Source organism: Lethenteron reissneri, chromosome 30, assembly GCF_015708825.2.
Source record: "Lethenteron reissneri isolate LAM-NWPU_2019-01 chromosome 30, ASM1570882v1, whole genome shotgun sequence".
Classification (NCBI taxonomy): domain Eukaryota; kingdom Metazoa; phylum Chordata; class Hyperoartia; order Petromyzontiformes; family Petromyzontidae; genus Lethenteron; species Lethenteron reissneri.
In genome coordinates, this window is record NC_083808.1 from 11,757,530 (window position 1) to 11,785,060 (window position 27,531).

At 43.6% G+C, this 27,531-nt stretch overlaps 1 protein-coding gene across 1 annotated transcript in view; it reads right to left on the reverse strand.

Moving 5' to 3' along the window:
* Positions 1-27,531, reverse strand: part of LOC133349529 (dynein axonemal heavy chain 3-like) — a 622,240-nt gene that overhangs the window by 235,350 nt on the left and 359,359 nt on the right. Inside the window, 3 exon segments of the mRNA XM_061563065.1 lie at positions 1,768-1,868; positions 12,097-12,227; positions 15,145-15,367. Of these exon segments, the coding sequence (XP_061419049.1) occupies positions 1,768-1,868; positions 12,097-12,227; positions 15,145-15,367 (455 nt within the window).

Genomic DNA, 27,531 nt, shown 5'->3' on the forward strand with positions numbered 1-27,531 from the left:
ATTGCAGAACCCATCAACCAATCAAGTGTCACCACGCAGCCACGAATGTTGGTTAATGTTCCTTTAGATATGATAAACAAAAGCATGCCGATGTTTCCATCGTCAAGCATAGGCAATTTACCCAGGATGTTTATTTCTGCCCCTCTTTGTCAAGAATATGACCATATATTTACGTATCGTCAGCCAGGGTAAGCTCAACAGCTGTTTAGCCAGTTTGAACATGTGAGAATATAATCAGCACAATGAAGCAAATGTGTGTTCTTGATTGCCACGTGGGCTTGCTATCTGCAAACAGAATCCGCATTCTGTGATGTGAGCTCTGCTATTACAGACCCCTAACAAGACGCATCATGAAAGCTAATTTTGAAAACAGGCTTTGTACATAGTGAAACAGTTAAATGCCCACTGGCACAACAACATGTAAAGAGATAACAGTTGCACGGTCATGGATCAAGGGGTCCCAGGGTCATTAATTAGTTGACCGTTATTACAATCGAGGGTACTGCTGCATTGTCAAGTTACCCAATTCGTAAACCCCATGGCTGGACATTGCTGAGACATTCATTAAATGATTGTTATTTTGTCCTTCACCCGCACCTCCGATTAGCACGGTTGGCAACGTACAGTGATAAAGAAGTGCAACGTACATATCTACGTATTTACCCAGAAAAGCCTCAAGTAATTCTCAATCGGGGTTTTTTTTTGTTCAGGAGGGTCCTGCTTGGGATGTTTGATCAATTCCTCACCGAGTGTTTTTTTTAGGATGTGACGAAAGCAGACGCCCCAGATTAAACGTACGTACGACAAGGAGAGCACAAGTACATGCAAGCAGATGTCAACAGCCTCCTTGCAGTACTGCATTTCACAGGCTGTCTGTAGCCTTGCATACTACATCAGCACGATCCACTAGGCCATGCTGCATGCAGCGTGTCACGAGCGCGCACCGCCACACCCGTGTCCCGAGTAGATGACAACTTGCTCTGTCTTATAATCAACGTTTTTGGGTTAGATCGCGTTACTTATAAATGTGTCGTAACCCTCCACCACCCGACACGGCTAATCAGCAAAAAAGTGTCAAGTTGACAAAAGACAAATAGTTCACTGCTTTAGCCCACCAGTGTGTTGAAGCGTGAAACCACAACATTCACAACAACAAAATTTGAGTACGATGTTTCGCTGGTAATTGCATCCAGCAGCATCGAACAATTCGCCAGAATGGTGAGGCTTTGCTCTTGCTCCCGGTCTTAAATAGAGCAGCAGCAGGGTGACGTCATAATTAACTCATCAGGCGCAACGATTTGAGGCGGAGGGGAGGGTTATTGTAATTATATACTAGATTGCTCCGTCTTGCACTCAACGCGTGCACACAAGTTGTGCATGGGTTTTCAACGGCCAAAACACACCACCTTGGCGAGTTTCTTAATGTTGATAATGGATACATTGGCACATTTTATCAAAATAAATTGGATGACAACAATTGGGCAACCTGTGAACTGGGTCCTTACGTGTTTTCTTTGAAAATTATTTCCGCCGTAGAGTTTTCGGGTTGTGTCATGCGAATCGTTCAGCACGATGTCCAAACGTTTCGCTCCCCTTGCTGGGAGCTTTTTCAGGAGCTCCCTGCAAGTGGAGGGAAACGCCAGACGTCGTCCTGCTTAATGCGTGACACAACCCGAAAAACGCGCCGCAGAGCTGTACAGCACAATGGCCAAAAGCCAACGCAGTTACGTTGTGAAGTCGTGCAGGCTCACAGATGGGCGACCATACCTGCTGACAGTAGCTGGTGAGGCCTGCTCCAAGTCCAGCACCTCAAAGATCATGTTCTGGTGCGGTGTCATCTGTATGATCTCTCCACTCATCAAGCACAGCTAAATGGAAGAAACAAAAGGGGGGGGGGTGTTTATTTATCACCATTGAACAAAGACGGTCACCGCATCGCGCGCTTTTAGGTGCATTTCTGCGGCCACTTCGAACGCTCTTCCTTCCGATATTAGGAAGCCACTGGAGTTATGCACTTTTAAATATATAGATTGAAAACTGCATTTTGTATTTAGTTTGTTGTCTTTCCACAACACCGCCGATTAGCATGTTTGGCTACATACGATGCGAAAGAAGTTCAACATACGTCCATACATGTTAATTTTCATCATTCATGATCATGACTGGATAACGACAATTACTTATATACCCACAAAAACCTTTGTGAGCCTCCAGACACCAACTTGCTGGTGGAACAATATTCGTGAAAGTGAAGGGGTGTGCAATTCAACTAATTTTTTTTTGCTGTCTTTAGAACATAAATTATTTCTTATTTATAACCTCTACATAAAGAAGCCTAAATTACTAATTTTCCTTGGAAAATTTTCCTGCCATTTTGAGTAAAAAAATATCAACGAACACCGTTTGGTCTTTAATATCCACCGGCCAACAGTCGTCATGCTATTGAGATACTGGTCCCCGCCATGAGAACATGGACTTTCCACCTGTATTCAGAAACACCACTAGAGATGAGCGCAAGACCCATAGCTCATTTTAACAGGGAGGCGCTTTGATTCGAAATAACAATTTCATACAAAAATAATAACATGCTTTAATCACTGGCAGGCATGGAGAATCGTGACTGCCTTTCTGAATTTCTCGAGGTCTATTTAACTGAAACGTTGAGATATTCCTTTCCTCTCAGTGATTAACTTGTTATTTTATGTATAAGTTCACTGAAGCAGCAATGTGATAATTACTTTGACTGAAAATAACTCAGAGCAGTCTGAGAACAACTGTTTAACAAGCTTCACAGCTTCTCCAATATGTTAAGCTCAGTGAACAGTTTCCCATTATTGTGCGATATGCCATTACACGTTACAGATTTAAAAAAAAATCCCTCTCCCAGACTTATCCAAATGAGGAAATCGAGTGTATCAATGCCAAGTAAATCATTCTGCTGGTCAAAGCAGACTTAAGAAATATAATTAACTTGTAACCTAGCCAAAGCTTACCCGTGGAATGCCAACAGAAGGATTGGGGAATTGATGATTTCTCTAATTACCACCTCATACTCGTGTGCTTCCTCATCATTGCCGATGGGACGTCAACATCACTGTGGGAATGGCAACTTACAAGCACAGTTGGTAGATCTTATATGCAACGCTTCAAAACGCCAGGCAACAACAGGCCTTGCCTGAAGCTGTACAGCAAGTGTGTCTCTATGTGCAGAGGTTGAGTGCCCTTCCTTCCCTTGCATCTGTGAGTACATCTCCAGGCCACCTTCTGTTAACATCTCATCATGGTGGCGGGATGTTAACTACCTCGCCTGGTATGCAGGCGGTCACGGGTTCGATCCTGACCCAGATGCCTGTATATTTGGAAGTTGCATGTTTCTCTCTCCCCTTGGTTGCGTGGATTTTTCTCCGGGTTCTCTGGTTTTTTCCTCCACATTTAGAAATATACGCTTACAGTGTTTGGCTGCAAAAAATTCACACGTGAGAAGCCACTTCATTGAACTATCATTTGTGGCCAGGTCGCTTCTGAAAAAGAGTTGTATAGCTCAGCAGGCCTTACCTAGTGAAAAACATTGTTTAGTTGTTATCGTAAGCAAGGAGGAAACAAAAAAACTAGCGGACAGCTAATTTGGCTATTTTGTAAAAGAAGCCTTGAGATTCAGAAAGGGTTTTATAAATATAAAAAAAAATCCATGCTTTTGTTGGAACTCATTGATGAAATTTGACAGTATTACATTTCTGAATCTAGTCTGGGCCCTCTTGGCCATGCCACCTCTCCGAATCCTCAACAACGACACGAAGTGAGTATTCTTCTCAATTCTCAAGCCAGAATTTCTAAAACTGCTTTATAAGATGCTCATTAAAGTTAGATTATAATTCGTACAAGAGATCGTGAAGAAATCGGCCATCATAAAATCTTTCAAATGGCTTTAAAGTGAGCATCATTCCAAAGATTACCGTTGAAATCACTGAATTGTGCATGACAAAAAAAACACCTTTGTGAGTTCTCACCCGGTTAAATAAACTTGAAACGTGATATATGAAGGCAGACACAAACACTTTGCACATCAAATAAGTATCATTCACTCTTTGGTTCTTTCGGTAAAGCCACGTAGAAAAAAATAAATTAAATAATAGAGTACGACATTTTGATTGCAACACAAGCAACCGTTATCAGGTAGAACTAAATTGGAGAGAGAGACAAAACACAGACTCTCCGTGTATTATTGAATACATTTTCTTTCTACGTGACTTTACCGAAAGAACCAAAGCGTAATTCCTGCAGTCACGAAAGCTTCAAATCTAGCATCATTCAGCTTGGTTTGAATGATCCTCATTTAATGCGCACTGCACTACGCACCTGGCGACCCGAGTTTGATTCCTGGCCATGGCTAACGTTGCTGGTGAGTGATATCTGAACCCGTCCTGGGACTCCACTTTACCAATCTGCACTGACTGACATTGTGAGGTATGGTCAAACAACGCCGACGACCAACACGGCACGGCAGGGAGGCCTTCATCCAGTGTTGCATTGACAGACGGCCGAGTTATGGTTTTACTCGCCGAGTTCTCAGCTGGCAATAAACAAACTATATATATTTTTAAAGGGCCAGTGCCCAAAACATCAGCAGATTTTATATATATAGCTACAAAAATCCCCATGGCATCGCAACACTGTTGACTCACGAGGTGAATTGTCTTTTATTTTGCATTATATTTACGCTAGGAAAACCTTTAGCAAAGGACACAAGAGTCACGTTACATTCACGAATGGCGACCAAATTATTCTGAGGCTTGCAAAATAAACAGCAATCGCCAACGTGAATGGAACCGTGTTATATCTCTACTCCAGTCGATCCACATGGAGGTTGTGGTGAAGATACATTTGGAGCCCCGCAATGGCTTGCTCGTGCCACTGCTGGCAGAAGGGCCTCCAACTGCAAAGGAACTCTATAGAGGGGTAATTTGGGCTATCCGTCCATGCTGGCGAGATGACTTGGAAGAGCTACGGCTGTGTAGGTGCACAATGCTAAAGTAAGAAGCTTTTCCATTTCATGCAAGGGTTGACACGGGGATTTAAAGTCCCTCTGCTCTAAAGCTTATAATTGACAGTGTTTTACAATGTTTTAAATATGCATGCGTGCTGGGATTTGGCTAACTGGACGTATTGGCATGTTATATTCAATCAGTGGGAAGTGGTGGAGAAATGCCGTATAATCTGGGTTGCCCGGCGGGAATGGAGGGCTTGGTTAGGGGGTGGTGGGTAGTGGGGGCTCTGAGCTAGAGCGAGGCAGCTCTGGTTTATGGCTGTGTTGTTTATACAACATATATCCGATATATATCACTGCAAGAAGGCGGAAGTCTGAACAACTTCCCTCCAACGTTAGTTAATTTAAAATGCTCTCTATTGACCGGTGGGGTGTGTGTGTGTGTGTGTGGCATCGGTGAAGAAAGCAACGTCAGCCAGTGCTGCAGCAGGAGCGGCAACTTGTAGGCCGAGCGGGTCAATGTAAAAAAAAGAAGCAGGCATGTAATCTTGACAAACAGCACTTTGCCTACTCCTGAACCACTAAGTATTAACCAACACAATTGTCTTAAACCACACAGTATCATGCACGCATGTGCAAGGGACAGGTTTCGATTAATGGGGCATTGTTCGTATTATTATTATTTATTTGTATCCTTTATTTACAATGTGATCAAAAGGGGATAGGAAACCTGATTCGATGTCAGTCAGCCAATGGGTCAGTTGTGAGCGATACATTACTTTAAGTACAATATTCTCCAACACTCTGGAATGTAAAATGCACTCTAAATTTGTGCCGAGTGTCAAAAAAGTTTTACAAATCTGATCATAATGATTAAAATAAACGAAACTATTTTAATTTTACCAGGTTTGGCCCACTGAACTAACTGTATTATAGCTCTTTGTCAAAAGTGACCTGCTCACAAATAATAGCTCAACGAAGTGGCGCGTCATGTGGAAAATAGATTGCAGCCAAAATACTCTGAACGCAATGTTGATCCTAAATACTGGGGGAAAGTGAGAAATATAATCCAGATAATGTGCCATTCGGTCGTGATGTCTGCTGTGTAGAGAAAATTACTATTTTATGGTACTGAAATTCACACTGGTTGTTTAAGCTGAAAAGTCAAATTTCAACAATTAAACTAAAATGGCCACAACATGACTTCCATAAAGTGTGGATTCATCTCAGGCAATTGATCAGATTATAGTCAGTCATTATTCAGACTCCATTAAATTCGCCTCAACGGTTGTCAGCCCATACGCTACTGGCATGTCATTAACATCCGCCGGTCAGGCATGCATTGGTGTCGTCAAAGTGGAAATGTGTTTCTCTAAAACTGCACATCGTTTGGAAGCTGCACATAAGCAGAATGAGCGTACTCTGATTATGCACGCATGATCTGACTCGGAATTTTAAACGGAGCCAATAGGCTTACGTATTTCTATAACAAGTAAAGGCGCAGCCCTGCAATTGCTTACTCGCGCCACTGCTGGCAGAAGGGCCTCCACTCCAGACGGCCCATGTGGGCAGGACTCGGTCTACCCGTCCTCGCAGGCCAGACACCTCGGAGAGCTCAGAGTGCTCACACTTTACCCCACTGAAAGTGGCCTGCTGATCGATCAACTCTAATGTACCTAATTATATGGGTACACACATAAATTAGATGTTAAAAACCTCGCCTGGTACACAGGAACGCGTGGGTTTGATCCCGACCCTGACGCCTGCTGCTGTATTTGGAGTTTGCGTGTCTCTCTCCCCGTGGTTGAGTGGATTTTTTCCGGGCCCTCCGGGTTATCCCTCCACATTCATAAACACGCGTTTAGAGTATTTCACTGCTAAAAATTTCCACGTGATCAGCCACTTCGTTGAGCTATTCTTTGTGGCCAAGTCACTTCTGAAAAATAGCTACATAGCTCAGTGGTAAAATGAAAAAAAAAACTGTTTAGTTTAAAATAGTTTTAATTTATATGGTCGGGTGGACAGAGATGGGTGGGATTTAATAAACGTGCCGATTAAAAACAACCCACCAGGATTTAACTTGTTTTAATTAAAAACGACGCGAATATGGGTTTAATCGTTTCACACAGCTGTGACGATGAACATGAGGACGACAAGCCGTGCTCAAGCACGGCAGTCATATCTCGTGAAGAATTGCCATCATCTTGGTAATATAAAATTGTGGAAATAAATGTCCACAATCATTAAAATAAAAATTCAGCCTACTGAAGCAGTGCTTTTGAGGCCTGTTGTACCGAAGGGAGACTGCTGTCATAGCGGTGAACCTATCTGGACTACCATCACGTCCATCGTTTACATTGGATGGGGAGGGAAAAAACAACCTATCAGTAGACTGCCCCTCACAGAGGGTGGCTTGCTTACATTTGTTTGCAGCCCGGCAAGTTTAACCTCTCCCTAAAGTATTGATATTTATAGGCCCCAGATGAACAGCGTTTCGGCATGGGTCAAACTGACTGCCACTGTAGAAGCTCTCCACTGTGAAAGCAAATAAATAAACAACTGCGGCTTGATGCATTTATCACAGCAATGCGCAATCAATCTCTTCCCCACATTTTGTACTTTTTTTTCCTTTCCCGCCTCCCCTGTTGCTTCTGTTGTTTAGTGGTTCCCACTGGGCGTGAAAATGTACACTGTTTATACTCCCACCACTCACGCACCTCCCGTGTCCCTCTCTCTGGCCTTATTAATCACAGCCCACAAATAAGAGCGATAAAAGCTCTGCCAGGATTGGGGTCAACCACATTAAAAGCAAATTAAATACGCTTACAATGTGTGCGTGCGTGCGAGTGTGGAAGTCTCATTCTCAATTACAATCGCAGTCACCAACCGCAGATATGTACATAAATAAATAAGCACAAATATGGTTGCAAATTAGCATACATATATATAAAAAAAAGGTATATCAAGCAAACAATTACCGTGAGCGTACAGCTGCAGCCAAAACTCTAATTCGTTATTCTCAAAGCATAGTCACATTCATTTCCCATGAATGCAGAGCCTTGGTTGACCCCACTGCTTACAGGACCCCGGTTTAAAATTTATATTTTTTTGTTATTGACAGCCTTTCCCCTTTGCAATCAAATAAATAATTCACCATATCACTCACCGTCCGTACAGGCAAGTTATGATTACTAGATTTTACATCTAGTTATTAGTAAATGTAACACTTGGCATTTGCACTTGTTTGGCCAGATTCACAGTGGTGGTGTGATGCTCCCCTGATTTGTAAAACCACGGCGGATATTCCCACGTTCAACAAGGGAACAAATCGATGCGGTGATGTGTTCTGACCACTTCATCAGGACGGGAATGTGGCTTTTTGGGACGTATTCACGTCCAGTCGCGTGTCGCTGCGGCAGAGTGCTCGGCTCACATTCACATTCACCTCGGGCAAGTCAACTGTTTTTTTTCTTTCTGATTGTCACCACGGGTATGTGGAATTTCCAACAACTAGCTTCCGAAGCGACCAATTGAGATGATTACATCCAACGCTTCTTCGAAGAGTGAGGACACATTTATGGCGCAATTCACGTGATGATGAATGTTCCCAAGATGTTCAAACACCAAATAGAAACCTTTTGCAAGGAATCAAATCAGCACGAACCACACGCAGTACTTGTGGTGAACATGTAAACAAACATGGTCTGATAATATATGCATTGTCTTTGAAACTGGTTGGCCTACACCAGATCCAGCCTTCTTCAGTTTCACAGACAACGCATCTATAATTATCAGATTATGTTTCTTTCCATGTTCGCCACAAGTATGTGTAGTTAATGCAGACTTGATTTCTCGCAAAAGTTTCAATTTGGTGTTTGAAACAGTAAAAACCTCTATTATTTTTCGCACTTTGATACTGGCAAAAAGAGGTCCCATGATATGAATGTTCCTCGAAATTTACATTTATTGGTGGAAAAAAAACAGTTGTCCCCATTGTAAACAGTAAAAGGGCAAATTGGAAAAGCGATCTTTTTTTCAATTGTGAATCTTGTCTTTCTGATTGCTGCATTAAAAGCCCCCAGCTGGTGTGGCAACCAGTGACTTTAATGGCTGGTGTCTACATCAGGGCTGCCGTTTGTATGGCCGTGAAGATCTTGCAAGCATTGCAGGTTTTTCTTCTTCTTCTAGCGATGACTCGCAACGTTTTATAGCATGTGACATTTTTGCCTCGGTTTTGACATCGGTAGTATATAGTAGCACGTTACCTTGGACTGATCTTCCCAATTCACTCATAAAATGGACAACAAGCATATTATATCCGTGTGCATTTGTTGACTTGCAACATCGTGAAAAGCGCCCAGCATGAGAGGCCGATACTGGCAATATCCCGGGCGCACTGCTAATTGTTTGTGCAATTAAATGGTCATTTGCAATTACATTACATTGCGAGCCCAGCTACATCGACGCTAAACAATGAGAACTGTAATAGGCAAGTCATAAATGAGAATGTACCTTGATTGAATAGGTAGTGGGTATATAACTGTGAGATTCAGCATGTAGTATAACACTGAGAAACCGAGTAAAACATAGCACATTCACATGGTGCAATCTTGCAGCTCAATGTAGCTCAATGTATATTTATTATCACTTTGCTTATGGGAGGCAGATGTGTTTACACAAACAGATTTGGTGAAAAGAAGATGCAACCCAAAAAAAAAACGTAACGTTTCGGTACGCAACTTGGCTACATGTACCGGGTTGTCCAACGTAAGTTTGAAGCTATGCCACTGAAATAAAATAATTTCTATTCATGGTCAAGGATATGATCATAGCACTACAGTAATGTAACTGTGATATTACTCAAACATTTTGTGCATGTAAATGAACCGACATCACTGGAGCGAGCTGTGGCAATAGACTTGACCAAAGCGTTCTTATCCAATTAACAATGATTCAAACTCGTATCAGACAGTCGGCGATATATAGCCTCGGAACGTATCTGTGAGATAAAAGCTACAGTGTTTCTTTGCGAGGCTGTTTCTTCGATTAGGTGCAGCTATTGATGAAAAGGGGGTGTTTAAAATCACAGACGTGAGAAGGTTGAGAAGAGCGACTGTGGGAAATTGTTCACCAATTTCTGCTGAAATTGGCATGCAGCATTGTTCATTTACTAAACTATGAACTAAGCTATTTTTTATTTACCAGGTAAGGCCCACTGAGCTATGTAGCTCTTTATCAGAAGCGACCTGGCCATAAATGATAGCCCAACAAAGTGGCTTATCACGTGGAAATGTATCGCAGCCAAATACTCCAAAACGCACGTTGATTCTAAATGTGGAGGGAAAACCGGAGGACCCGGAGAAAAATCCACGCGACCACGGGGAGAGAGAACATGCAAACCCCAAATATACAGGAGGCGTCAGGGTCGGGATCGAACCAACAACATCGTGTATACCAGGCGAGGTAGTTAACATCTTGCCAACGTGGTGCCCTTTGCCAGTAGTCCACATCCCTACAGGGTGGATCAGTCTGCCCAAGACAAACAACTGTTGATCTCCCACAATAAGAAATTCAATGTATCGCCTCTAGAAAGATAAGCCGAGCAAACGCAAGACTGGATTTGGGTTCAGGACCTATTGAGTTTAGTGTTATACCAGTGTTACCTGACCAGTATTAATATAAATGCAAGCATATGTGTTGTACATATTCAACATACTGTATACGTTATTTTCAACACACGGACACGTATCGATAATAGTAATACTATGTTTTGTCTTTTGTAAATTCACTGCTGGAATGAGGACCTCCCTAGAATGAATCAGCCATGGGGTCAACAATTTTGATATTACTCTGAACTGACTTTAGCCACGTTCAGTAATCAAACACAGGTCATCGGGTTCACAGTGCAGTGCGCTAACCACTGGGGGCCACAGCTGCCTCGCCGGTCCATCTTCAACAAAGCGGAGCCTAATAAAGCAGAAAATCCGCCAGGCACGGATTCGCAACCGTCAGAAAAAATAACACGATAAAGTCTTCAAAACGACGACGAGTGTTTTTTTTCTTCCTCAAACCCCAACACAGACAGACCTCGCATATAGCGCGACTCGATAATACGCCGAGTTGTTATCGTACTCTTTGTCCTGGAGAAATGTTCATAAAAAAATGAAAAAATCACTAACGAGCGGGACCGTACAGCGCCGAAACCGCCGCCATCTTTGTTTACATTCGCTCAGCCAATCACAGCGACGAACGCTCTGAGCCACCCACCCCAACAACCCCTGAGATTCGATTATGACGATTCGTGGCCACGATTACGTAACAAAATAAAAATATCACTTTACGTTTAGCCAGGTGAGAACTCACGAGATAGAGTCTCAGGCTCCACCGAAAAGAAACCTCACCACAGACATTTAGACGAAGAGCATTAGTAGTGCAGCAGCTCCTCTAACCTCATCGAGTACAATATAATGCACTCGTGAGGACAGTTTATAATAATTTGTGATCCATAATAAAGGTTTTTTTTGGGTTATATTGCGTAAATATATAAATGTGTCGTTAAAACCCGCCACTGCCCGACACAGCCACCTAGTAAGGGTTGTCACGTAAACAGAACGTGGCCAATTCGTCACTAGTACAGCACACCGGTGTGTTGGAGAGCCAAGCAACAACATTTACGACACATTTATATATTAACGTGATCTAACCCAACAAACCTCGATTATGGATGATATTGGTCGCGAAAGCCTACGTGTTAAACATACTTGGTGATGTTAGTTTAATCCATTATTTGTATTTATAACAATGTTTACAATCCGTATTATTATTCGCACTTGCCCCAAATAAGCCCTCATTTATTGTTCATATGAAAATAAATAACACTGTTGGGAACGTATCCACGTATATGCAATGCTATAATTACCCCTTTTAATGCTGATTCGATTAGCACTCACGTCTCCAGGCAGGCCTCTTGAGCGTTAAGCGAGGTCTGCCTGTATTGAAGAGGCACGCCTTGGGGATTTGTATGCACGGATTTGAGGCAGCAGAGCACGCGTGTGGTCAAGTTTAACTTGGCCCTGCTACGGAGTGCCGAATGAGCAAATGCAACAGTGCACCTTTTTGTTGTCGTCGAGGACCGTGTTCATGTTCTCGATCCACTCGGCATCGACGGGGCCGTCGAACACGCACCACTTCCTCTCGCCCGTGACGCTGCTCGCATGGGCCCGGAAAGCCGTGGCCAGAACGCCTGAGACACAGCACCAACGAAAGGAAGCAGCAGCAGCAGCAGAAGAATCGCTTTAACAAGTAGCGATCTCAACAGGCCAACTCAATGTCCCTCAGCTGTCCCGATGCGTTTTCGGGTTGCACTCCACGTTGTTGAGCATGATGTCCGATTTTCTGTGCCGCGGTGGCGAGATGTTATATACCTTGCCTGGTGTGCAGGAGGTCGTGGGTTCGATCCCGACCTTGACGCATGCATATTTGGAGTATGCATGTCTCTCTCCGCGCGGTCGTGTGGATGTTTTTATCAGGATCCTCTGGTTTTTCCCTCCACAATTAAAAACATGCGTTTAGAGTTTTTGGCTGTGAAATATTTTTCCACATGATAAGCCACATCGTTGAGCTATCATTTGTGGCCAGGTCGCTTCTCAAAAACAGATACACATCTCAGTGGGCCTTACCTGGTAAAATAAAAAAAGTTGAGTTTAAAGTTTAAACGTGCTACAAACAGTTCCCGATGAAGCACGTGGAGCGAACTGTCGGGCATCATGCCAAACAACACAGAGTATACCCTGAAAATACATTACAGAGCTGTAGAGAGTCACAAGCAGCAATGTCCCTCATTACAATCGGGATGATGCCCCACGCAGATGCAATGGCACTTTGGACATCGTCTGGCAGTGGTGCAAATCGAGTCGCTGTCTCCAGTGGTCAGCACAATGCACACCTACCTCTCAACCCATACGGTTCACCCGTATTCTTGTTTCAATACGGGTAATTTTTTTAAAATTAATTTTGGTCGATTTTTTGTGTTTTTCCGTTGTGATGGGACTTTGCAGGATGAACGTTGAGATTTATCAGGACACGGGGGTGACCAATAAGGTCTGAATTGGTCTGTAATAAGGTAGGGCACTGATAAGGGGTTAACAGGTATGACAATGGCTGCTGTGATACTCGTTTCCTGACACTGCACCCTGTGGTAGGAAATTTGAATTTCCAGCACGAGCACACGACTGTCATTGGGGATAATCCCTTCCCAATGCTTGTTTGAGCAGATCAACACTTTGGCATTTTTTTAATTAAATAAGTGAGATTATAAAGTTATCCCTCAGCAAGCAGTGGAGATTTCACATTCCAATTGCTTGGGCCAATCTCCCCGCAAGATAACCACTGTTGAATTCCCACAGACGCAGTATAAATTTAACTGAACCCAGAGACACGATGGCCTTGGTCAACTTCTGATCAGGATCAAGTTTGATTTGTTGAAGGAAAACAAAAAAAGTTTAATCCATCAGCCCGTGCTTTACATATCAATTGAAATGAAACTTATGAGACTGTGTTGGCATTGATGCACAAGCACAGACAGAATACAACTGACCAACAATTGTAAATAACAAAGGCTTTACAAGGTAAAACATGAAGTGTAAATATTTTTTTTAAATCACATATTCAGCTCTTGATTTTCAGCAATCGTTCTTGCTAAGAGAAGAGTATACGCCTTCATCCAAAACATTAGTTCGAAATTTTCGATATAAAAAGTAAAAAATTAGATTGTCGAGGTGATTTTGATGATATAATAACAGAACGGATTTTATTTTTCTGTTCAAACCATACCACTGGGTACTGCGGATATATTAATTGGCAGGAACTTGCCACATTTGGTCTGACAAATTATACTGGCAGGACTGCATAGCGAGTGGTCAAATTAAGGGATTTTATTTTTGCGGTATTGAACTCAACCCTGAGCCTTGTTGTGTTGCCAGGCTATAGATTAATTGTCATTGACACATAACCGACCAATACAGAGAGACACTTAATTGCTCAGAATTAATGCTGATGTATGTATGATTGCTAAGCCAAGTGAAAATAAAGGTTCAATATCATGGGGAGGAAAAAAAAAACCTCCCAAATCAATGTTGTTTTGTTTTGTTTATTTTTGTGCTTCTCAGTTCAATACCGCCAGCCTCTCACGAGACGTAATATGGCGACGTGCCAATGCAGCTAACACAACTTGGTTTATGGTAATTAAAAAATACTACTAAAAAAGATGAAAACCCTTACAAGGTATGTGAAAGCAAGATACAATGTACACATACACATGTTGAAGCACCTGCCAGTGTAACGATCCACAATTCAATGTTGCTCTCTGAAATGTTTGCACGTGTTTTTAATCATTTGACATATATGATGATATGTGCCTTCACGTACATTGTTCATCACGACAGCCTACCAGTCCTGTAAAAATAAAATATCGATAACCAGTGGTGGAAACGGGCCGACATACAATGGTACGCCACCCACGGCACTTCTCGCGACCACCGAACGTAGACACCGGCGCCGTCCAGAACCAGCCTCCTATTCCTCTTCCATGATGTCTCCGCAGAGGGGAAACGGCCGTTAGCACGGGCTGCAGGATGAATAGGTTTCATATCGGCCCTTCTACATTTCCATTTCCACCGCTGTACATGCCACCTGGCAGGGACGCACTGCTTGGTGGGGAAGTCAACAGAGGGTGGGAAGTCCTGTGGAGACTTCTCTGCTCCTTAACGTGGAAATGTGAATTTTTAACCGCTGGCTCAGGACCAACAACGCTGCGAGCTCTGTCCAGCGCTCAAAAGAGCATGGGAACACTTTGACTTTTAAAACATATATATATACACAGGGTATGCATATGTATGTAACCTTATAGTTGCCGAGTATATAGACAGCATATACATTTCTGTTTGGATAAAGACTGTATAAATATGCACGGGCGCACACAGACGGTGTTTGAAAATCCATATGGATAGACTGCTATGGAAAATTGACCTTACCGTGCTAAATTGAATTAGCCCGCTATAGGGCGTGGAAACCGGCCCATCATCTTGTAAGACAACTCAATGCCGCGCCTTGCTAATGGCATCTCGTTATTGGAACGATACCTCACTGCTTGGCACGCTCACCATCCGTCCACTCGTGAGAGATGGGGTCGAAGCTGCCGTACAGCTGAGCCATGCTGAGGGCCTTGGGGTTAATGATGATGAAGTCCACGCGCCGCTCGCCCATGAGGCCTCGCCGCTCCAGTTCCCCAAGAGCTCCGGCCAAGGCCCTCAGGGCACTCGTCTTGCCTCCAAGAGGGCCTCCCACCAGCATGAAGCCATGGCGCACCAGCATCATCTCATAAACCTGGGTGCACAAGCGGCCAAACGCACACGCGCGCATGCACGTGAGTAACAACAACAGCAAGAGCCGCCATTCGCCACTAAGCGGCGGTGACGTCACCATGGCGCCTGTGCCAGGCCAGGTGCACTTTGAGGCCACGTGGAGTGTCGAAGTTCTCGCTGACAGGAGGTCATGGGACAGACCCAGCAGGTGGTGCCATGGGTTGGCTGTGAGATGACTGGCATATGCACCAGCTGTGCCCCTACTGTGCCAACTTTCTGCATTTTAGCCACCCGGCGCTCTACTCGTTATGAGCATCGCTCCTCCGCCCTCCCTTGCTTTTGGAGGGCGACTGCCTCCAACTGCCCAGTAGCTTCCTTCATGAGCCTCCTCCATAGAGGCCGATCTTGACACCGCTGATACTAGTCTTCAGCCAGTCCACTCAGCTACACATGCTCTTGTACCGCATCAGTCAATCTCTTTTCCAGCCCATGTATGCCTATGACTCTCTTTTCTAGAACAAATATACATTATTTATCACAGTCTATAGGATGTCAATGTCTACATAATGTGGTGTTTCTTTGGGCACTCCGGTTTCCATGGGTACTTCAATTGGCCAAACATCCCAGACATACGACCCTCTTGAAAATCAGTTAAGATTCTCAGTACGGCTTTCCTGAATTGCAATTCTAGGAATGAATTTCAGGCAGCGCTAGCACATGGCTAAATAACAGCTTGGCATAAAAAATACCAAGCCTCTAGTAGAGTGCAAGGTCGCGAATTAACGACGCGTTGAAGCTGTGTGCTAACACAAACCGTATCACCACATTCTTCCTAAATGCAAACACCACCCACCGCTGTACTTGTAGCGTTACAGACTGTTGGGACAAGTAGCGCCTGTGAAGAAGGCTGGCATCACACGCAAGTGGGCTCAGTACAGATCGCCCCACACTTGGATGCTGTTTGTCTTCTCAGTCCTGATTTTAATAACAACCACACTGGAGTTCTGTCGTTTTGGTTGAGCGAGTTTCAAGGAAACCCAGGCTAGGTGAAGGCTTTTTGATACCACTGTATACCGTGGTGATTTTATGTTTATATTAAATTGCAAATTTTTAAACAATATGTGGTGATAACTGCGTTGACAGTGGTACTCAAGCAAAAATAACAACAAAAACCTCAACATATTCGTTAATAACACTGCCTTATATTAAAAAAAATATATAATAGACAACTTTTCAGGCAAATGGCCCTTCTCCATAATAGAGGTTTTTTAGGGTTAGATCGCGTAAATATATAAATATGTCTTGAACACCCGCCACCACCCGACACAGCCAACTAGTAAGGGTTGTCACGTAAACAGAACGTGGCCAATTCGTCACGAGTACAGCACTAACCGGTGTGTTGGAGAACTAACCCACAACATTTACAATCTGAGTACGACGTTTTGCCAGTAATTACAACTAGCTTTATCAGGCGACAGCCACATTTGTGGAGAAGTCCACCTGTTTCGTTCCTTATACGGAGGCGTAGATGTGGTGACCACACTTCTGTACTCTTCCGTAAAGTGGGGTGGGGATTAATGAGCCAACGTACATTGTGCATGCACATTATGCGAGCCCTTTGATCTTGTTCTTCCTGTCCATTGTGTGTATTAAAATAGCCTTACCAACGGTAATCCCTATTGAAGTATGGTTACGCATGCATTTCAACAATGTATTATTTGATGATTCGCTTCCACGCAGCACTAAGTCGGTAGCTATCCGAAAGGTTAAAATAATATTTTTTTCTTTAAATTTCGAGAGATAATCTAACTAATCTTGGCCAGTAGTAGCTGGTTTTGTACAGAACTTCAACATTATCAAAATCAATTGAGTGTCCTTGTTGGTACGTGTGTTCTGCTACTGCTGACAGTTGTATTTGGGAGTATTTAATAGTTCTCTGATGTTATTTTAGTCTCGTGCTGATCATTCGTCCTGTTTGCCCAACATAACATTTACCACAAGTAAAGTTAATCCTGTACAATCTCCTTCTGTTGATAGCTTCGGTAATACATCTTTTGTTCCAGATATTAATTTCTGTATTTTATGTACCGTGCTAATTTATCAGTTACTCCCGCAATGTACGGTATTTTGATAGTTCTAATTACTTGGGCAGTTTCAATGCTCGTGTTATTTGATTTGGTTTTGGCATTCAATGCCCCGTTGATTTGTGCATCATTCAGATAGGCGTCAGTATGCGTTTTCTTTTGGTAAACGCTGTGTAATTTTACCATTTCGACCCCGTCCGAGCAGAATATCCAGAAATGGTAGAGTTCTGTAAACTTCCACTTCCATGATGAACTGGATGGATGGGTTTTGCGAGTTGAGATGATTTAGAAATTCGTTAAGTGTATCTTTGCCATGTGGCCAGACCACCAATGTGTCATCCACATATCTAAACCAAGCAGATGGTTTTAGTGTGCTTGAAGCTATTGCTTTTGTTTGAAAATCTTCCATGTACAAATTCGCTATCACAGGCGACAAAGGAGCCCATTGCTGTTCCTTCCTTTTTCTTGTAGAAGCCACCTTTCCACAAGAAATAGGTGTTCTTTAGACAGTGTTCAGCTAGTCTTGGGATATCTTTGGCTAAACCTGTGTTCGTTACAAGGGTCGAGTAATTTAATTTAACAGAGAAGTCACATACATACTTACGAGAATATCATTAGGGTTAATATTTTTTATTATATTTACGAGATGTTGAGAGTGTTTTATGAACGAAGAGGTCCTACTACCGATGTAGGGCTGTATTTGTTTTGTTACGTATTGTGCTAATTTGTATTGTACTAACTATGGGTCTTAATGGGACATCAGGTTTGTGAATTTTTGGTAGCCCACAAAGTCTTGGTGGTTTTGATGCCCTTGGGAATGACTTGGCAATGATTGCCATTGTTTTACGTTCCTTCTGCATAGCACATCACTATTAGGCACGAGCAAACTATTACGCATGCAGCATTACACATTTACAAATCTCACACGCATTATAATTTTCGCGTGTAAAAAACAATGTTAATAATGCAACCGGTAAAGAATATTCAGCCTTAACCACACACACACACACTGTAGAACCCATAAAAGTGCACGCAAAAAGAAGTTTCAGTGTAGCGGTAATACCCAATTTACATAATTGACTGTGGAGGAGACACAATGGGAATGGCCAATTAGCATAATTGGCTTCATCGGAATACAATGGCAGGGGATTATAATGGAACAGAATAATTACGCCGCACATCCGGCGCCGAGGATTTCGCACTGGATATGTCGACGTGCGTGCCAGGTGATTACGCCGGTGCTTTTCACGCCTCAGAAGCGGCAGAGAAAATGAGGGCTGCTCTGCGTCTGAGTTCCCCATGGAGGGAGGGGGCACAAGCACAACAGATGTGTTTCTTACCTCAATAGCAAAGTATGAGGCAACGTTTCGGCCAATGGCCCTTCTGCATGGCACAACACTCTTCGGTATGAGTAACACTATTAGGCATGCGCCATTAAACTTTCACAAATCTCACGTGGGTTAACATTTTTGCCTCTAACCGCATGGAAGAAACAATGTTAATAATGCAACCTGTAATTCGTCTTCACCAACACCGTAGATAACACCGTAGCGTAACACCATAGATGTGTAATGCGGGCGTAAATGGGCGGGGCGGATATGACGATCAGAGAGGGAGGAGTCAGGGTCACGTGGGGGAGAAGTTATAGCGGGGAGACAGGAAGCCATCTGGGTCAGTCGGGGGAGTGAAGGGTGGTGAACACGTTGGGTGGTCGCCGTGCCTCAGCCTGGTGGCTGAGGGGCTCATGACGGCGCCAGCCAGCGGGGTGGAAGAGAGTTGGGGATAGAGCTGAGGTTGGAGATGGCGAGATAGCCACAGAGGCCACGCAGGGCTGAGATTGGAGATGGCGAGATAGCCACAGAGGCCACGGAGGGCTGAGGTTGGGGAGTGGCGAGATCGCCACACACGGTAAGACTTGGCACCGCCGGCCAGCGGTGACCGAGCACGGAGGAACAGGGAGCAGCGGTGGAGCTGCTGTGAGAGCAGCCAGAGGGCTGCACCAAGAGCCTGCAGCGGAGCTGCAGGAGCGCGGAAGGCTACGGGAGCGAAAGCAGCCGTGGAGCTGCCAGGCAGAGAGTCTCAGGAGGAGTGCCGTGAGGGAAGGAGAACGCGAACCCAAATAAAGGACACGGAGTCCGAGAGAAGTGTCCGAGTCCTTTATTACAGATGTGTTGTTTTCCTCAATTTTAAGTGATATATTTTGCAAAAAAGAATTCTCCCCACATATATGCCAATCGTGCTGTGAGCATGTTATTGTGAAAGAGACTCTTTGCGCAGAACATGATTGCCTCAACAAGACAATTGACTAACACCATGCCAAGCGTCACTCTCATTATAAGTGTTTTAAAGTAACGATAATTGCCACTGCTATTTTGATCGGTGACATTTATTCAAACCTCCGCCTGTTAACCCAGCAGTGCAAATACAATTATAAAACTAAAACCATAAAAAACAGTAAAAAATATATATAGATATTTTTCAGAAGCGACCTGGTCACAAATGATAGCTGAAAAAAGTGGCTTATCACGTGGAATCGTATAGCAGCCAAATACTCTAAACGCGTGTAGATTTTAAATGTGGAGGAAAAAAACCGGAGTACCCGATGAAAAATCCACACGACCACGGCGAGAGAGAACATGCAAACCCCAAATATACAGGGGTCAGGGTCGGGATCGAACCCACGTACTCCACAACCTGCTATACACCGGGCGTGGTAGTAACCATCTCGCCACCGTGTGCAAGGTACAGTGGACCGGCACGGTGCACATGGCGGAGTAAAGTGGTGGGTACTCCAACTGCATCCAACATATCAGCGTGAAAGAATCGTGGATATTCTTCCACGAGCGGTCTCGCGCGAGCAAACGACTGCAGCAGGGCGGCACCTCTCTCATTTACAAAAAAAATAATGATTTACAAAATCCCACTACAAGCCTCCTTTACTGGCCAGTGAATCTCAGTCCTTTACACAGATGCTGAATGCCAAATTAACTCATAATCAAATGTATTGTAGTTTTCGTTTGGCATTTGCAACCAGCACGAGACCACACACTCACTGCACTCCACAAATTAGTTTAATGAAGGTGAACCCAGGACCTCATCAGTGTCTGCTCGGCACTGAACCTAGGATCAGTCTCCAAGATGATATTATTTATTCACCTCCATCCCCACCCCCCCCCCCCCCCCCAGCGATTTGATTAATTGTTATAATTCATGCTTGTGATTCTAGTCAGCTTTCCATGATTTTTGTAATGTTTTAATGCCATGATTTTTATGTTTTTTCATATATATAACTTCTTGTCCAGTTTTGTTTTATATAACCACGGCAAGGAGAGTAGAGTCAAACATATAATGAACAAAGATGGCAGGAATTTGTTATTGGGAAAGCAACTTTCCCAATAATAAACACTGTAGCCGTGACAATAATAGTTCCTTCAATACCCAAGGGGGGCCACACCAAGTGTCAAATACATTTTAACACGAGTTAAGCTGAGCATGGGTTTGGGTCAGTTCTCTTTTTGAACATATTCATGTGAAAAGAAATGAGTGCATGGAGTAAACCAACACACGGGTGAGACTGAAAGCTCCTTCCTGTGACCGTGTAATCCATGCACGACCCATCAGCTTTATTTCAAGTTTAAGGGGTGGACACTTTATTGATCGGCAGGTACTTGACGCTCATTTGTTTGTCATACTCAAGACGAAGATGCGCTCACGATTATTAGTTGTTCGTATAAGACGGTATAAGCATGGCGGTTTAAATTCTGCTGGTGACCGTGAGGCCACGAACACACACGCTATCGCACAGCGTTGTAAATCTTAACGAAGCCAATGAGAATCATCGACGGAAGCTATGCAACAACGTTAAGAAGTTGCTAAAACACGATTTAAAGCTTTCGTGACTGCAGGGATTCATCTGAATGAGCTTCATTCAGACTCTGTCGCCTCGACGGACCTGGTTTTCACCTGAGGACGGCTGCTTGCGTTGTGGCCGAAACGTCGTGAGAATAATTTTATTATGTTTTATTTTTATTATTTTTTATTATTTTATTACTTCCCTTCTACGTGACTTTACCGAAAGAACCAAGAAGTTGCTAAAACACGTCGATGAAAATACGGAATAGTAATTTCTAGCCAATGAAACTGTGTCGTAGCCAGCAGGCGGGTCATCATAGGCACTCGCAAATGCCAAGCGTCGCCACAGTGTGAGATGCAGCGGTGACGGCAGTAGCAGTAGCAGCACACAAGTGCCGTGAGTTAGCGCCAAGGCCTCGGTATTGACATTCGGCACAGATTTGAACACAAAAGGAGATATGGATTTGCGTCACATAGCGTTTGTGCTGTGTGCTACCGTGAGTGCAGTTGACACCCGGGGAAGTGTTTCTGTCCAATCGTCGCCGGTTATCAGCCAACAACAATTCGCAAAGTTTGAATCTGTAAAAACACTTCCCTGAACAAAAACTCACAAAAAACATGAAGCTGGTATAAGACGAGGGAGCAGGGTTTGAGGTTTGTGGGTTTTTAATTCGTTCCATGAGACCAAGTTTTACTACATGGTGTGGGCACATTGTGTAAAATATATCAAATTTTAACTGCACCTTTTATTAAAACCTACTCACGTTTTTCTCATCTTCCACACCGCTGCAACTGCCAACAATGAAAACTCACCCAAGCACCACCATTCAACCACTAAATCACATGTACGATGCTCATCAGTAGGACACTGAACATTCCTTATAAAAGAGGGGCGTTTTGAAGTCTTATTTAAAACTAGAAAGAATTTTACGGAATTTTGTTGTTGTAATGTACAATATCCAACGTATCCGTTTTACTCTGAAGCAGTAGTAATTGCTGGGAGCGTGTCGTGTTATGCAATCCCGATGTCAATTATTTTAAAGCTTAATGGGAACAGGTAAAACGGTGCGTATTTTTGGTTTTACCACTTGCAGACCAATATTAAGTCGGTGTTTTATGAGACGTACGTGAAACTGAATTGCTCACACATAGTACTGCAGTGCAATTTTGTTTTAGTAGCACAGCGGGAAAGGCAAGCTCATGCAATCCTTGCACAGCACACCGAGGTAAGCTGAACTGTGAATGCCTCATTGTAATGTAATATCGTTAACAACTTAACTTTCTAAAAATAAACACCAATTTCGTGTATTTACCTAGCAACACGTCACCGAGTCTGATGACTATTGCCAGCAGGATCCTGTACTGACATTTTTCTTAATATATATTTTCGTAGGTAACTCGCGTGTGCGAGGAAACTGGAGTGTCTGGGGAAAACCGTTCATATGTGAGGGGATAACACTTAAAAATCAGACAGGTCAGGAATGCACTTAATGCACTGCCATCTTCAGCAACCTTAATACCCATCAGGTCTCTCAAAGAACGATCAAACAAGCGTGGTTCACAAATGCTGCCGACAAAGTGCCAGAATACAACAGGCGTGCACCATCGCTCCTGGAAATGAAGGTCATGTGATACACACCACGGCAATGCTAGGGAAGACGTCGCTGATAATAGTTGCCGAAACCTTCCCCGTTGCGAGAAATGCATTAGTCCCAAATCTGAACAATTCTCACTGCTGCTTCTGCCACGGCGGGCATCTCAGATTGCAAAGTCTCATCGCATCAAGGGGCAGAGGTTACAAGACTACCAACGATTGAGTGCTTTTTCGACCGGGGTGTTTTTAAAAAAGAATATTGCAACAAAACGCGAGCCCGGTACATTACGCCTAAGGACTTGAGTGGAGGGGTACAGAGAATCCGCAAATATTCCAGTTTGAAGCGACGGGACCACACGTGGGGGGAATATAGGGCCTGATGCCCCGGTCAAATGTGGGGGTGGAGATGAAGTTAAAGAACTCTGCTCTAGGCGCTGCAGTTAAAGAACGCTGCTCTAGATCAGGAGTCGGCAACCAAAATAACAAGGGCCAATTTTTTTCGATTTCTAAAAAACTCAATATTTCAAGGGCATACAAATACGAGACCGTCCTTAATAAATAATGTCACGAAGCAGTCCTGAAAGAGCCGCAGGTAGCCGTCCCCTGCTCCGGACCAATCGATGTTCATCAATCACACATTTTTAACAAACTTTTTTTTATTTGTTAGACAGAAAATCTGTCACTATGCCATTGCCATACAAACGTTGCCATAGTCGTTCATAGTAAGTGCGTTTACAGTGGCAATTACCTACAACAATTATGCAACAATTGCCCACATTTCCATGGCCTTAAGAGGTGATCTTTAAGAAGTAATCATATAAATTAGCCATTTTACTGTATGTGCTGATGCCACATTGGCTTAAAAACAAGTGTCGATGTACAGTGCGCACAATCTAACATTTGTTGTTTTGCACATTGAGCTTCACACCAAGGTGAGAATAGACATTTTCATCACTCAATGGCCTATTATGTGCGCATTCTATAAAACCGTTATGCAATTACCTTGCTCACGTGGTGCTGCAGATACAGTAACACACCGCGGTTTACGTCGGGGATGCGTTCCTGGAATGTGCAACGACGAATATCGAAACGTCAATCAAAGCGACTCGCAGGGTAGGTGGTGGAGACGAAGGCTGAGAGGCGAAAGTCAGAGGTCGCAATCGGGTACCCGATACCCGTACCCTACCTGATACCCGGCTACCCGTACCCGGCTGGGTACGGGTAGCCGTTTGCGACTCTGGTGCGGCCGGGTACGGGTACGGGTAGGCAGTGAGTCACTGGTGAGTAACCGTTTGTCACTCATTTCGGGTAGGGTACGGGTAGGGAACGGGTACCCGTACCCGGCCGGGTACGGGTACCCGTTTGCGACCCTGGTGCGGCCGGGTACTGGTACGGGTAAGGAATCAAAACCCGTTTGCGACCTCTGACGACGGGAAAGGACGGACGATGCCGTCAGCGACGCGAGCGTGGGCTGAGGCGACGCAAATTGGGTAGCGGTGTTCCTAAGGTGACGACGAATCTGTGACGTGACGTAAATCGGGGTATTACTGTACAGGGTCGTGCAGCTGTCTTGTGACCCCTATTTCATGCTATTAAACGTAATATTATTTAAAATAGTGGGGGGGGGGGGGGGGGGGTCACAAGACATGTGGACCACGTTGTACAATATTTATTTCAGAAGCTCAGCAGGTATTTTGGAGCTGACAAAAAAATATTTGTACAGCTAGAATATACATCTCTCATTGCAATATGAACAACAAACTAATATATATTTTAATGTTGTTAATCCAGGATAGCTTCACTAATGGCTCTTTTTCAGCATACTCAAAGAGTGGAGGTACGCTCAAGGTGGAATGGCTGTCACACCGGACTTGCAATCCAGAGCTCGCCAGTTTGATCTGCCAGAGCAGTAGTTGAACAACAACAACAACAGGGCAGATTTCTTAAATCACCTCACCTCTGTTGAGCCAGCAGTATAAATGTGTATGACAAATTCAAGATGTCTGGCCATCCAAAATACTCTCTAGCGGGTCTCTCTAAGTGCTCCCTCTATGTATGTATACATGTTGAACTTCTTTCGCACCATACGTAGCCAACCACGGTTAATCAGAGATGCCTCTAATGGAGGCCCTTCTGCCGGCAGTGGCACGAACAGATAAAACTGCAAGTAGTTTAGACAAATTCACAACGAGAAATTGAATGTAGGAGGAAATCAGTGTGCCAAGAAAACATAACTAGAAAATGTAGCCAAATTTCTTGAGACGCATTTTATTGATCATGTCCCCGTGGTTCAAAAGAGCATATTGATAGGGAAGACGACTATAAAAAAAAATATTTTACCAGGTAAGGCCCACTCAGCTATATAGCTCTTTTTCAGAAGTGACTTGGCCATAAATGATATCTCAACAAAGTGGATTATCATGTGGACATTCATAGCAGCCAAATAAACGAATGTTTCTAAATGTGGAGGGGGAAACCGGAGGAACATGCGACCACGGGGAGAATATTTAAAATCGAAATGTACATGCGTCAGGGTCGGGATGGAACCCACCACCTCCTGCATACCAGGCAATGGAGTTAACATCTCGCCACCACAGCGTCTGATGTGGTGGCAAGATAGTAAGACACCTGAGCAATCCTTAAATACAGTACACGAGTGTGCTTAGGGACTGCACACATCGAATATGATAATGCTGCATATTGTAAGACAGCTTGCAGTATAGTTTATTGATACATAATTTTATAAATGCTGTCCTATTGCTGTAAGCATAAACTTACCAGCTCACTTGTTCAATTAATTGAATTCTGTATTTATAACGACAGTACGTAACTGCCAATAGACTAAATTTTGATTTAAAGCTTTCGTGACTGCAGGGGTTCATCTTCTTGGTTCTTTCGGTAAAGTCACGTAGAAGGGAAATAATAAAATAATAAAAATAAAACATTATAATTATGTTTTATTTTTTATTATTTTATTGCTTCCCTTCTACGTGACTTTACCGAAAGAACCAAGAAGATGTCCATCAATGTATTGGCTAATTAGGTAGGTAAATGAAATAACTGGGTAGCGACTTGTTGCCACTGGAATGAAAGGGACACGATGATGACACTTGAAAGCGACACTGCCGGTTACGGAACGCTGCACTTACCCAGCGGACAGGACATTAACACTAGATTGGGCTGAAAACATATTGTTACAGTACCACCATGGCTGGAAGAGTCAGTGTGTAAGTGCTCATCTCCATTAGCTGCCCTGGACCGATCGGGCAATACCCCACTCCTGTGGAGACCACAATATATCTAACATTACCTATTACTGCACTCACAGTGCACAATATTTGTTGTAGACATTTGCTACACTGTGCCGATGGGCCCTATGGTGTTTGTGGATGGCTGTTTTCTGTAACACATCGAGGCAACCAATGGGGCATTAGTATAACATGTAAGCCAATGAGAGTGAGAAAGTCATAACTGGTTCAGGATTTGCCTACTTAAATTAATGCCGTTGAAAGTCACCGGTCCATAGACATTCAGTGTGGTTGTTGGACCTGGATGAAACTGTAATTATGTTTTGGTGAACACAATCATCTGTCTATGCATTTATTTAAATACAAAAATGAAATACATTCGAGCAATTCTCAAATGGTCATGGTATTTTTTCCAGCATACTTCACCAAGTTGGTCAGCGCGGGTTCATGAAAGGGGCAGGACAAGAATATAATTTACCGCTGATGTTAGCCGTGATTGGGAATCGAACTCGGGTCAGCAGATTCGTAGCAAGCCATGCTAACCACTGTTCCCAATGGTTCCACCTACTAAATTAAAATACATCTGTACCACTCTCCACAGGCACTCGCATAAGAGTGTATCTTCCATTTGTTTGTTACGACAGTACTTGAAAATCTGTTTCCACTCTCACAGAATGGCTGCACCAGCTCCGTCTTTATTGACAAACTCACTGAGATGAAGACATGAAGTTCAACTCCAGCTCAAGTGCCCGTAATCCACCCACATCCTCTTCACTCCCATACGGATCTAGTCTCAGAACTTAAAGTGGTTAATATAGTACAGCGCGTTGTTAATTCACATGCCAGTGAGTGTGGCTTGAGACGGTGGTGGGGGGGGGCAGCACCGGTTGAAGTATCGCTTCCCCACCGGTGGAATCGAGCTCTGGCGGGCCACAATTATAGTGCAGTGCGCTCACCACTCTGCCACCATGCCACCCCTCATAGCTTAAGCGGTTTTGAAATCATCAGATATCATTAAGCAGATACAGGCTAATTGGAAGAAACGTCGGGGTGGGAGTTTTTGGCACTGTGTTATTTATTTGAATGTGTTCTCTTTTTTATTATTATATCATTCGTGACTGCTCCCGAGAACGCAGACTGGTCAGTGTAACCCTGATGTGAAATCACCATCTGTGCTTCCACTGTGTTGTTATGGTTCATGAAAACCAAATAGTGTCGGGTAGGGCAAACATAAAAGCGCGTTTACAATACCAAGAGGCCACGACGACTGCCAACACAGTCCCTTGAATTTGTATCTCCATTTTTGTCGGCATCTTCACTCAACTACTGTAGCTATTGACATAATACACAGCATCTGTTTTTGTAATGTACGAAATTAAGTTAAAACATGTTTCGCCAATCCCGGTCA